Raw genomic sequence first — 14,385 nt, 5'->3', positions numbered from 1 at the left:
CATTAAGCTTAATTATACGGAGAAGAAAATGTTTAGTGGTGTTTGCAAAAGCTTTTCGGAATAACTTCTAAACTTTTTTTTTTCTTTTCTCATCATCTGTTTTTAGATATTTGCAAATTCAACTTTTGCTTTTATTTATCTTAAAATAAGTTAATTTAAGCTGCAATTTGAAAAACACGCATGAACCTTTTTTTTTTTCTTATTTAATCTTGCTTCGCTACATACTTGCAAACAACCCCATCTTTTAAACATAAACATTTAATATGCAAACTCAACTCACATTCACTAATTAACTTCTGCATTTGAATAGTTTCAAAGTTTTTGCAAACACCACCTCAACATCATTCACATTTACTTTAGGTAATGTTTGCAAAAGCTTTTAAAAAAATTAAAAGTTGGTGACTATGAGTTAAGCTATTAATAAATATTTATTTTTAAAAATTGAGAGTGCATGTTTGGAGACTCCATGAAAAAAAGAACTTTAAAAAACTTATTTTAAGATGTGTGTGTGAAATATTAGTATTCAAACTAAAATTAATTAAAAAAATTAAAGAAAAAAACAAAATTTCAAATATTTTTAATAAAATTTAGATAATTCGGTTATTTACAGAATCGTACGATAAATGGTATGAAAAATTGGTACGATTTTACCAAATGAACACACCTCTAAATTTACCAACTAAAATAATTTTGTGATAAGACAATACATAGTCGATGGATGACTGTAATTATGCAAACAAGACGAGGGTTTTTTTCGTAATTTGACCTTACCTCATGGGATGGCTGTAATTTAGTAGTTTTGTTTATACTTCACATTGTGAATAGAAAGAAATCTTTTCAAGCCTAGGCAGTGGTCCCTTGATTAATATAGTTATTATTGTATGAATAATTTTGTTAATAATTAAGTTTGTAGGAATCCAGCTATTAGTCAAATTTTGCCTAACAATTAGTGTAGGCAAGATTGAGAGCGTACTCTACCTACTATTTTTTGATGAATTACAATAACATCTTCGTTATATATAATCTTATATATAAAAGAAAGAAACGCTGGGCAACCCTAAAAAACCCTAATGGTATTTCTGTAATTATTTATTTTTAATATTTTTTCTCTACTAATTTCTAACTATAATTTTTAACAATTATCAAAATTAAAACTAACTTGTGAAGAATCCTACCTTATTGGTACTTATGTAATTATTTATTTTTTATATTTTTTCTCTACTAATTTTTTAACTATAATTTTCAACAATTATTAATCTCCTATTTTTCATCAATACATCTCAAATCTTAAGAGATAAAGCTAGAAGTTCGATTTGTTAAATCTTAGTCTATTTATTTGGATTATAAATTTTAATATGTAAGATTTAAAAAATTAATGTTATATAAAATATGAATAATACTATATTATTAAATTTTACTATATTATTGTACTATATTTTCTTATCATATATTAAATTGATTATTTTTTTTCACTATTTAAATAATATTCCGTGCATCGCACGGGGGAAAAATGCTAGTTAATTACACACTTTAGAATTTGAAAAGTTATTAAAATATTTTTCGATGTTTTATTCGGCCCAAACACTCAACACAAACCCTATAAATTAATATTGTTATCCTCAGTCCTCACAGACATACTTTGTAATTTAGTTTTTTCTTCAAAAGCACCATAAATTTATTTTCGGTAAATTATGAAAATCTCCCTAAACTTGGGCTAAATTATGACAAAAATCCCATCTATCCGTAATTATAAAATTTCCAAAATTTGTTTTCATCTTACACCGATATCTTGTGGTGTATATTTTTACGGATTTTTTTTATTCCAGGGAATATTTACCGAAAAATGTCGATTCTACCCCTATAGACGTGACATTTCTTTATTCTTTTTAAATAAAACCTTCAAAAAAAATTTAATATTACCACTACCCCTCTAAGGGCAATTTTGTCTTTAAAAAACAGCATAAATAAATGTCACGCCTGCACGTGTTGAATTGATATTTTTTTGGGAAATATTGCCTGGAATAAAAAAAAATCCTTGAAAAATCACACTATAATAAGGTTGGTGTACGACGGAAACATACATCATGGGGATTTTAACGGATAGGTCGGGATTCTTTTTGTAATTTAGTCCATGTTCAAGGGGATTTTCATAATTTACACATTTATTTTTGTAGTTTCAAACTATATCATTACATTTTTGAAAACGACAAATAATTTGAAACGAAGAGAGTCATAATTTATTTAAACGCGTCCATCAAAATTCGAACTGATGGCTAATAAATTACGCGATAGCTAATGGAGACTAATTTATTACGGCTTAATTTCACTTTTTACCCTCGAAATGTACAATATTTCCTCTTTGCACCCTTGAAAATAATTTATGGCACTTTGCACTCTTGAAACATGTTTAATCGTTCAAATTGCACCATAGTATATATTTTTCGTCCAGAATTCAGTCATTGACTTAATTTCCGATATTCAACATAGTCATTTTTGCTCGAAAACACATTAGCAATTTGCACCCTGAAGAAAAAATCAATTGAATAGATAAAAATGACCATGCTGACGATCCGAAAATAAGTAAACGACAAAAAAATATGTCAAGAAAATAGACTAGGGTACACTTTGAATAATTAAACATGTTTTGAGAGTGCAAAGTGCCATAAGTTATTTTCAAGAATACAAAGTGCTAGAATAGTATATTTTAAGGGTGCAAAGTAGAATTAAACCAATTTATTACTAGAATTTCATTAAAACACCAAACTCAAATTCCTCCACACATATTTCATAAGCAAAGTTTTTCAAACTTAGACACAAATTAGTAGTGAAATAAAATATTAGAGCAAATCAAAATTAGGTGAAACATTGTTGGGACAAGACACCTATATATAAATAATTCCTCTTTGTTGGGCTCATCTAATAATCTTACAACAACTCCAATCACTTTTGATTTTTGATTTGTTTGCAGCCATTTTTATTCATTTGTCTTTGTCTCGTTGTCCCCCCCCTGAATTGCGCAGAATTTTCACAATATCTCCACTTAATACACCATTTAATAATTAATTCAACTAATTAAATATAATAAAGCCAAAATCTTTCATCAACATTATAATATTATTTACGATTATTATTATTATTATTATTATTATTATTATTATTATTATTATTATTATTATTATTATTATTATTATTATTATTATTATGATATTTAAAAGTATGATAATTCATCATTTTCTTTCGAATGTTAGTACCGCGTAACGACCCGACAAAGTCTATAATACCCATCGTTTTCCACGCACTTTCCACCACTCAACACAAACTTTGAATTTTTCAATTAAAGGATTAAATACAATTTGCGACCCTAAATTATATTTTTCGCATTAAAGACCCCCAAAAGTATCAAAAGTTTCGAAACCTCCCCTAAAATTAACGTCACACTAATAATAGTTATTAGTATATCTACATTTCTATTCTATCACAATAATAACAAAACTAATATACCAACTATTATAGAAAAACCTTTTAAAATGTTAATTATTAAATTGAGTATTCTAGTTACTAAATTACCAAAAATAGTAGCATGTACTGTCGGGTCAATGTAAAACTACAAAAGGCAATATAAATGTCATAAAATTGAGCCGCTTCAAAATTTGTAATTGGGATTGTCAAATAAATTTACATGGAATATTACAGAAGTCGATCAATTTGATTTCATTTCCTTCAATCAATTTCAGAACAATATATATGCACACATTTCACTATTCTATTACTCACTTTCATCAAAAGATTTATTTTTAAAATTGTTTTTGTGCTCTTGAATAAGAACGTACATCGGGGGTTTATCCTCTTCCTCGTCCGTTTTTGTAATCTCGAGTACCTATGACAGACCGTTCGATGCTAGTAAAAATATACGGTGGAAATTACGTTTATATTGATTGACGTGTTTCTTTTAGTATGTATTGACAAGTAACTGAGTTTTGACTTTTGATACTAGCTAGAGGGATATTATTGTAAGAAAAGAAATATATTTGAGGCATAATAAGAATAAGTACATAGTTCAGGGGTGTCCACAAAAATAAAAATCACTACCTTCCACCCTACGAAAAAAGACCATTTCTAATTTCCCACCCCTCTATATATACATACAAACATACAACAAAGAGTTTTAATCTGTCTGAAAAAAATAGATATGGAAAGCAATTATAATAATAGTCGAAGAAATTACGAGAAAACCAGCAAAAGATGCTGCGGAGGAATAAAGCTAAACCCTAGAAGATTTTGTGTGCAGAGGCTGCGCACAAATTTCATGAATATTGTAAGAGTATTGAGAAGATGGAAGAATTATTACAAGAATGGTGTGAGAAAGCTGATCACAAGAAACCTCCGAACAAGGAAGAAAGAGAGAATCGATGACGTCGAATTTGTTTATTATAATTATTATTATTATTCAAAAAATAATAATAATAATAATAATAATAAAAGAAGAGTAGCAATAATGGAGCATTCGAATTCATTCAGCTCAGAAGCAATAGCAGATTGTCTTGAATTCATCAAGAGGAATTCTGTTTCTGTTGATGATGATACTAATCCTATGCTCATTCAACATAATTAGCCCAAGGTTTTACTTTTTTTTTTTTTGTTAAATGTAAATAATTACCATAAATATTTTTCTTTTCTTCTTTTTTTTTAGAGTTTTTTTTTTCTGAAAAAAATTGTAAAATTATTGGGAAAAAAATAATCTAAAAATTGGTGTTTTATAGAATTTCAGTAAAAAGAAAAATTATTTTTGGGTTTTATTTCACTTTTGGAGCTGATTGTATGTTTTCACACTTACACCATGGGAAATAATCAAATCATAAGCAATTTGAATTGTTCGATTATTTTTTTTTGTTTTGATTTTTTTTTTTTCTATTCAAAAGAAAGAAAAAAAGTAAATTCCAAAAAAATATATAAATCATATTTTTTTCATGGGTCGAAGTTGGCCCGGCCCGGCCCGTATTTGACATGTGGATCGAATTGTAACCCATATTAATTATTAATTAATATTGTCCACTAATAAACTAATTAATTCAAATCTGCAACGTTTTCAAGAATTAAAGTTGGCAACCCACTACGAAGAAAAATATATTAGTTTTTTTTTTTTCTCTCACCAATTTAATATTTTCATTCTTTCTTATCACTATTTGAAGTTTTAATATTCAATTAGTATACGACCAAACCGACCAATTTGAGGTTTTCAAATTTCCACCAACATAGTTTTCTATTATTATAATACGTGTCACCGTACAAGCGGCGAGATAACATAAGATATAATTAACAGCTATAATTGTATTTTAGATATAATTAACAACCATATCCCTCTTATGCGATGTAAGAAGTTCGCCTTTAAGATTAAGAGGGTGTTTGGTTAAGCTTATTTTAAACAGCTGAAAAGCTCTTACGTGTAATAAGATGTTTTAAGAGCTGATTAGTTGTTACATCTTATTTTTAGGATTAATTTTTAGAGTGTTTGGATAATGAGCTTATTTCATATTTTTACTCATTAAAAGATCTTAAATAAAAAGGTGGGGTAGAGGTACTTATTTAAAAAGATCTTATTTGCTCTCCAAAAAAGTTCGCCTTTAAGATTAAGAGGGTGTTTGGCTAAGCTTATATAAAAAAAAATTAAGATCTTTTTCTAAAAATTTACCAAACACTTTAGAAGAGCTTATAAGCTCTAAAACATCTTATAAGCTCCTTTTAACATCTTATAAGCTTAGCAAAACACCCTCTAAAATTAAAATGTCATTCAACAAAACAATGATAGTACAAAAATAAAGAAAAAAATATAAATATAAACTAATATAATTTAAGATTTTAGAAAAAAAATCATTAGACCAAATTGACGTAGGAATCATTTAATACAAATACGTAACATAATACATTCGACACATTTTTCACACCAAATGTTACGGTCAACTTTAAATTAGTGGAATACAGTGCATAATACAATCTTGTACATGAAAATATTTTTCAAAATAGTAGACGGAACCACTATATTAAAGTCGAGTAGTTAACCTCCAATTTTTTCGTGTTTCGCAGCAAATTAGTGCCGCACATTACTCAAACAACAATCACATAAATTCGAGAAAAATAAAAAGAATATTTACATCAAAAGTGCCTTAGAAAATGACTGTGCCGAAATACGCCAGAAAAAAACAACCCCGTGCAAATATACCACTTATAGAAAGTATATTGTAATATAAATAAGACAAAGTGTGATTATAATTAAATAAATAATTTATATTATTTAAGATATATACATTCATATTCGCTGAAACACTTACTTCCAACGATGTTGCTAACAACACTTGATATCCATCGGTTCAAACTTGATTAGGATCATAGTACAGTTGATGGTGGTTGAATAGAGGTCTAGGAGGATACAAATCAATGTGCAAAAGTGTTTGACTCTTGTTGATCGTCATTGCAGAAGAAATCATCAACGAAAACTATTGGATTTGGAACTTAATGGGTAAGGTGGAATTGGATGGGACCAAAATCATCTGAGAAATAAAAACAACATATCGCCAATGTTTTTATCGGGTAGATCAATCTTGCAACTAAGAACGTGGCTGCCGTTCTAACAATTGTATAGTTTCCTTGCACAATCCTCTTGCCTGATTGATGTTTCATATTAGAATAAAAACATCAACCTTGAACTTCAATCTATGTGAAGGGAGTCCGAACATGACACGGTACTGAGGAACTCGGCCGAATAAATTTCAGCATTCACTTTTGAACTCAACTCACCCTTGCATATACTATACAACGGTCAATGACCGAAATATATTTATAAAAAAAAGAAAAAAAAAAGTCAACGCCATTTATTGATGTTAACACCCAAACTGATGAAACTGTGAGATTGTGGTTAAATTAGGATTTAATTTGAATCATAGAGTTTAGTTAATTAGGATTTAAAAGGGTAGAGTAATTTTGTTACATATAGTAGAGTATTTCTTAGTAGCAATAATTGTTGGAGGGGTGAATTCATTGACAAAATAAAAAAAAAAGTAAAATGTCCGTTTTTTAATTAAATGGCATTGTCATAAGTTTTACTAGTAGAAAAATTGCTTTTTACTATAAATTTTTTTGCTACGTTAAAAAATCGGTACAAAATGTACCGTTTGCGATGCGACAATCTAAGAGTCGTACGTAGTAAACACTACAGATTACCGTAGCAAAAAAGAATTTGCTACGGTCATTTACCGTAATAAAATTTTTTGTCACGCCGTACTCATTGTGAATTATGAAACTTCATAGTAAAATTATAGCAAATTTTTTATTTTATTTACCACAAATAGTATCTTACGCTACAAATTTATTTAATTTAATAGTAAAATCTATTTTTCTACGAGTGCATATTTGCCACTTGTATAAGCAAATAATAAACTAAATACAGGCCTGATTTTTAGAAAGAGACCATAATCACCACCTATTATATTATATTAATTATCAGTTAGTCATTTTCATTAAGTATATATATCAAAATTACTTTTTATGACAATCATTTATATTTGAAAGCCAAAGGAGTTTAACAATGATGGAGTCATATTATATAGGGGCGGAACTAGGATTTTTCTGTTGCGAGCCGAAAATTTGAGAGAGTTAATGAAAATCTGGCGAAGTTGCCCCCAAATGTTTTTACGGATATTTGTGTGAAAGAAAAAAAATGGAAATAACTATAAGTAATTAGTTATAGACATTGTTGTTAACAAAAATATTTATAGACATTAATAAAATAAATTACAATATAGTATACATTAGTTGAGTGAGTAAAAGTATTTTAAAAAATAAAAATCTTGAAATACATAGAAATTCGATAGATTGAAAACTTAAAATATTGAGAAGAAATAAAAAAAAAATTCTTGCTTTATGTTATTTTTTTTTTATCGTGGATTTTAGTATTGTGAAAAGTATTTTATATGATTAATTATAATAGAAAGTTAAATTTAAAAGATAGAAATAAAAATTATTTTTTAATGTGGGCCATACACAAGCATTTGTAAATAAAACTAAGAAAACAATATAAAGTAGTATATAAAAGTTAATATACCAATCAATTACTAATATACCAAATAATATTATGTAATTTAATTTGAACATCCATATATGATATAACAAACTAATTGTCTAGTTGAAAAAATAAATAAGAAAAAAAAAACTATTTGAATTTCAAATTGGCCTTTTCTCCAAATTGGAAATTCAATTAAACTAATGATAAATAATTAAATATCAGAATCCAATTCCATGCCGTTGTGAAAATTTGCCAACATATTTGAAAATATAATTTATACATATCCCATTTCAGCAGATGAAATCTAATCCATGGGAGGACTCACATTTAATTTAATTCTTATTGCTAATTATATTCTATCTGCAATTAATAAGTTCACACTTTCATATTTAGACCTTCTATTAGGGAAAGTTGTATTCAATGGTAAAACAATAAACATTTGTCCTAGAATCGATGGTCAATTATTATATAGCACGTAATAGTAATTCAAAATGACTCGAAAAAGGAAAACATAATCGCCTTCATTTATCGAATGGAAAATTTATGTTTGCCTCTGTCGACTATATATACATGAGAATTCTTTAAGCACTATAGAATTATTCGGGAATTAAGTTTGCTCGATGAATTTAATTTCATCGATGGTGAGTCTTCCGAGTCCATTTTGTATTTCTCAATCAAATTTAATTTAATTTTCCAATATATATATATATATATATATATATATATATGTATATATAATTTTCTTGGCAATGCAATCGAATATATTTCGTAACAAGTTACATGCAGGAAAGCAAAAAAATAATGGGAATGTCGATGTTCGTCGGAGTGGTTTTGCAGATGTTTGTTTTAGTTGCTAATTCTGAAAATTTTCACAGGTGAGTATCATATTATATATATTAATATACATGTATCGAATTGTGTATCTATACATATATAATCTAACGATGACGAGCTTTTTTCTAAAATATATGTAATTGCAGAAAACGCCTTATACAAGACAATATTATTCGAGCAGATTTGCCATCTCTAGGAGTGCAGTTGCTTCAAGATGATGAACATGTATGTAAAACTATAAACATTTTGCGATCGATTATTAATATGTAATTTTTACACGTGGAAAAATATGTTCTAACATTTTAAATAATTAAATGTTTTGCAGGTTGTAATAAGCAATGGAATAGTTAGCATCAGATTAACAGTACCAGGTGGTTCTGTCACTAATATAACTTACAAAGGGAGTGACAATTTGCTTTTTCCAGAAAATAATGAAGCAGATAGAGGGTATTCAATTTTACATAATTTTATCATTGATTTATATATATTTCTTAATATAAAATAAAATTGTTAAAATTAATTACATAATAATATTGATGTTGTATAATAATCCAATATCGAACTAATTAATTGACAGGCATTGGGATATTGTTTGGAACAAAACAGCACATGCTGATCAAACTGACAAGTAAGTATACATCACTAAATTATAAATTGCATATGCATAAATAAATATTTTTTTTACCAATTAAGGAATTTTTTTGAAATTATCTTTGGTAATTGTGTGTGTGCAGTTTTGTAGGAACAAGTTATAAGGTGATAATGCAAAACGAAAATCAAACGGAGATTTCGTTCACCAGAACATGGACTTTCAACAGCACTAAAGCTCCTTTAAACGTCGATAAAAGGTATATATAACTATATATCAACAGCTTTTTTTCTTCTTAGAATTAATATTCAAAAATAATTTAACATTTGAAATGTAATATATCACTTATTATAAATGCAGATATGTAATGCTGAAAGACTCGCCTGGATTTTACACATATGTTGTTCTTGAACGTTTACCGGGATGGCCGGTTTTTTACATCCAAGAAGGAAGAGTTTTGTTCAAGCTCAACGAAAACATGTAATCTATAAATTCATTTTCTTGCATAATTAAATTGAAATTTTCTTAAACTAATTATTACATTATATGTATGTTAGGTTTCAATACATGGCTGTGTCTGATGCGAGGCAAAGGTTTATGCCAAAGAATCAGGATCGTAGAAACGGGCAGGTACTTGGTTACAAAGAAGCTGTCCTCATAACAAATGCAACGAATCCCGCGTTCAACGGGGAGGTAAATTATTTATTTTTTATTTTTTTAAATCATTGTTATTCACATTAATTAAGCCACTAATTGCATTCAAATATAACCTCTTAATTAAAATAAATTTGAGTTTATCGGATATTTTACGACACCAAATTAATTGAATTCGACACCCCTTTGTTATATCGATCGCAAAAAATATCCTTCATTTACTAATATAATTGGCTTGCCATTTTATCCCTAGATTGAAATTAATTTTGAAAAATAAAGTATGTATTAATTTAAATATTTAATTGTGTAAATTATATGTGTATTATATAGGTGGATGATAAATACCTATACACAAATGATAACAAAGATATAAAGGTTCATGGATGGGTAGGAAGCAACCCTTCATTAGGGTTTTGGATGATAACACCATCCAATGAATTTCGGACAGGTGGACCTCTCAAACAAGACCTCACCACTCATCTCGGTCCAACTGTACTCCATGTAAGTATAGTAGAATCTCGATAAATTAATATTTAATAATAAATAATTACAATATTATTTAATATTTCAATTTGTAATTACTAATGACTTAATTATGTGTTTGAAAAAAAAAAGTATTTTACTAGCACACATTATGCTGGAGAAGTTTTAGCAATCAAATTTAAAACAGAAGAATACTGGAAAAAAGTTATCGGGCCGGTTTATATCTACCTCAATTCGAACGATTCCGCAAACGCCGATCCTTCTGTACTTTGGATTGACGCCAAACAAAGGGTACGAATGATGTTTAATTAATTAATTTAATTATATTCATGAAAATTGAAAAAAATAGTTAAATCATAATTTTAATATATATTTTGAATGATTAATTATCAGATGCAAAAGGAGGAAGCTAGTTGGCCATATGAATTCCCACTTTCGGAAGACTTCGTTAAATCGAATCAAAGGGGAGCTTTAAGCGGTCAATTACTTGTTCGTGACTGGTAATAAATTAATAAATCATTTGAATAACAATTGAGACGTAAAATCGAATTTTAGATGCTTTGTCAATATTTAAAACTTGTACACATAATATAATCTAATTATATATAGGTTCGTTAGCAAGCAAGCCGTGCCCGGTGCATCGGCTTATGTGGGATTAGCACTACCCGGAGAAGCTGGCTCGTGGCATTACGAAAACAAGGTTATCTTTTTATTTTATTATTATTTTATTTTTCTAGAATAAAATTTCCAAGACAAATTCTGGAGAAAAAAAAAGTTTCTTATTGACTTTAGATTTCTTATTTTATTTTTAGGGTTATCAATTTTGGACAAAAACAGACGAAAACGGGAGTTTTTCGATTAAGAATGTAGTGCCCGGAAATTACAGCTTGTTTGCATGGGTGCCTGGATTTATCGGAGATTACAAACATGCTTCAAACATAACTATCACACCTGGATCAAATATTCAAGCAACTAATGTTGTTTTTGTTCCTCCGAGAAACGGTTCAACTTTGTGGGAAATCGGAATTCCCGATCGAACGGCTGCTGAGTTTTTCATACCCGATCCTAGCCCTACATACAAGATGTATCCGTACAAAGAACATGTTGAAAAGTAAACTACTAAATTCAAACTAATTAAAATTATTAGTACATACACACAAAAAAATTTATTGTTAAAAATTATATGTTTATCGTCCTTAATTCGTTTGTGATTAAATTACAGGTGGAGACAGTACGGACTTTGGGAACGTTACAAGGACATTCATCCGGTGACGGACCAAGTTTACACCGTGGGATTAAGTGATTATAAAAGGGACTGGTTTTTCGCGCATGTTCCTCGGTAAGAAATTTAATTTGTGTCTTAATTATTAAAATACATGTTATTGTTTGTATGATTATTATTAAATCGATTTATTTTTGAATTAATAACGAAAATATATTGTTGATTTTCAGGAATGTGGGACCTAAATTGTATAATGCAACAACATGGCAAATAATATTCGAAATCAAGAATATTACTAAAGGAAGTTACACTCTTCAATTAGCACTCGCATCAGCTAATGGAGCTGAAGTACAAGTAAGCCACACTATAATCTGTTTATCGCATTTAGGAGTGAAAGTCGGTATGGAATTTCAACTTTTAATAATCTCGGTTTCAATTTAAAAATTCAATTTTTGGAAAGAAAAAAAAATTCATTCCGGTTCAAAATTCTGATTTAATTAGGATAATATTTTGATTTTCAATTCGAATTGGAAATATATATACACAAATATTTGAAATTTTCGATTTCCAATCTGATTTTAATTTATCAAAAAATTCCTTATTTTTTTTCCTCCTAAAACACACCTATAAATAATATTTATTTATTTTACTTAGTGCAAAATTGATTAAATGTTTAATTATATATTTTTATTTATGGCTCATCTTGTAGAGTCAAAAGTGTATAAAATATATTTTCTCCTTTGCTATTTCTCATTCACAAAAGGCTAATTTCGATCTGATACATTTGCTATTTATGATATTACAATTCTCCCTATGTTTTTTTAGCTTATATTGTTAATAATGACAATTTTATAATTACAGGTACGAGTGAATAATCCCGAATCAGAAGAATTATTTACGACAGGAGGGATAGGGAAGGACAACACAATAGCAAGACACGGAATTCACGGGCGGTACCATTTATACAGCATCGGCATAGCGGACACACATCTCGTCGTTGGAAATAATACAATCTTCTTAACACAAACAAGAAAACTATCGCCCTTTAGCGGAGTCATGTACGATTATTTACGTTTAGAAGGTCCCGCCTAAATTATATATATCTTGATAATTAATATATGATTTGTTTTTATTTTTCCATATATAATCTGCTCTGCGATATTTGTAGTCTTACAAAATTTGGAAGAGTGTCGTTTGTTCTTTGATGGGCTTTTTATATAGATTTTACAGTAGAACCTCGATAAATTAATACTCGATAAATTAATAATCTCGCTTAAATAATAAATTTTCCCGGTCCCGACTCGGGGACAACGTGCTAAATTAATAATTCGCTAAATTTATAAGATAATACACATTCGAAAATTTTAAGAAGCCCCATATAATATATAAATTAATAATTCATAAAAATAATTCTTAAATTACATGGTGCAATACATATTTTATAGATCTATGAAGGTTTAATAAAATATAATTTCATTGCCCTTTGTTTTTGTTGAAGTTCACATTACCACCAATCTCGTGTCTCACTTTTTTTTAACATGGTTAGAACCTCTATTATAGCTTTCGCATAAATCAACATGAAATTGTTCAATAACATCGCTGCTTTAAGAGCTTCCGCTCGTGAAGCGGGCTCTATAGTGCGTTGAACTAATGGTACTATGAATAATATACGCGTAAAAAATTAAAAAAAATTATATTTATTGAAAATAATAATAAAAATAATTTCATAAATTAATAAATTATTAATTAATGTATAAATTAATAATTATTAATTTATCGATAAGTTAATATTTCGCTAAATTAATGAAATTTTGATGGTCCCAACTGTATTAATTTATAGAGGTTTAACTGTATGTAACATCTTATAAAATACTTGAATTATTTTTTACTTTATTTATTTGTAACAAAAAAGAAATCAAAAGTATAATTAAAGTTGAATAACTATATTATATGTCAATCGTGCAGCGTAAATGGACTTTTTTTTATTGTTAGAAGTATAAAGTCAATATAGGGTTACAATAATTAAATAGATATGATGAAATCTCTAAAAATAGATTTCTAAGCTTTTTAGCCTTCTTGTATTTTTCTTATTTTTTAGGGACTATTAGTGAGAACCCCTCTAGCATTTTGTTAACAAAGATGGGCCCAGCTCCATTTTCTTTATTAGTGATAGGTCCAACTTTTTTTAATTCTCAAATTTACCCTTTCTTACTATTCACTCTCCACTACTTTAATATCTATTTCATTTTTTTTCTTTTAATTATAATATTCGTTTATAATTCGTTTATTTATTTAAAAACTTTAAAAAAAAAATCAATTTTATTATTTTTATTTTTCAGTTTTTGTTTTCATATCGATTATAAAATTCAGAAAACAGCTATAAAATTTTCGGAATCTACTATTTCCGAAATCAACTATTTTCAAAATCAACTATTTCCATAAATCAACTATTTTCGAAATTAACTATTTCCAGAATCAACTATAGATTACTGAAAACAACTGTTTTTTTTTTCGTTTTTTTTTTTCAAACCAACAATCACAAAAAAT

At 27.9% G+C, this 14,385-nt stretch overlaps 1 protein-coding gene across 1 annotated transcript; it reads left to right on the top strand.

Moving 5' to 3' along the window:
* Positions 1 to 9,839: 9,839 nt before the first annotated feature.
* On the top strand, positions 9,840 to 13,040 carry LOC105964936 (uncharacterized). Its single transcript, XM_088821156.1, has 10 exons — positions 9,840 to 9,959; positions 10,037 to 10,172; positions 10,464 to 10,634; positions 10,749 to 10,907; positions 11,010 to 11,116; positions 11,226 to 11,316; positions 11,429 to 11,727; positions 11,839 to 11,955; positions 12,069 to 12,192; positions 12,700 to 13,040. Exons 1-10 carry the CDS (start codon positions 9,847 to 9,849, stop codon positions 12,928 to 12,930), a joined length of 1,548 nt encoding a protein of 515 aa, XP_088677282.1. The 5' UTR covers positions 9,840 to 9,846; the 3' UTR covers positions 12,931 to 13,040.
* The last annotated feature ends 1,345 nt before the right edge of the window (positions 13,041 to 14,385 follow it).

Source organism: Erythranthe guttata, chromosome 8 (genome assembly GCF_056151865.1).
Source record: "Erythranthe guttata isolate IM_541 chromosome 8, IM_541, whole genome shotgun sequence".
NCBI lineage: Eukaryota > Viridiplantae > Streptophyta > Magnoliopsida > Lamiales > Phrymaceae > Erythranthe > Erythranthe guttata.
This window is presented reverse-complemented; position numbering and strand designations above follow the sequence as displayed.

What these genes read in the sequence shown, in the direction of transcription:
- LOC105964936 (XM_088821156.1), top strand. Translation starts at nt 9,847, where the DNA reads ATGCTGAAAGACTCGCCTGGATTTTACACATATGTTGTTCTTGAACGT. An exon ending in GGATTGACGCCAAACAAAGG is followed by an intron (nt 10,908 to 11,009) that starts GTACGAATGATG and finishes ATTAATTATCAG; the next exon opens with ATGCAAAAGGAGGAAGCTAG. An exon ending in CGTGGCATTACGAAAACAAG is followed by an intron (nt 11,317 to 11,428) that starts GTTATCTTTTTA and finishes TTTTATTTTTAG; the next exon opens with GGTTATCAATTTTGGACAAA.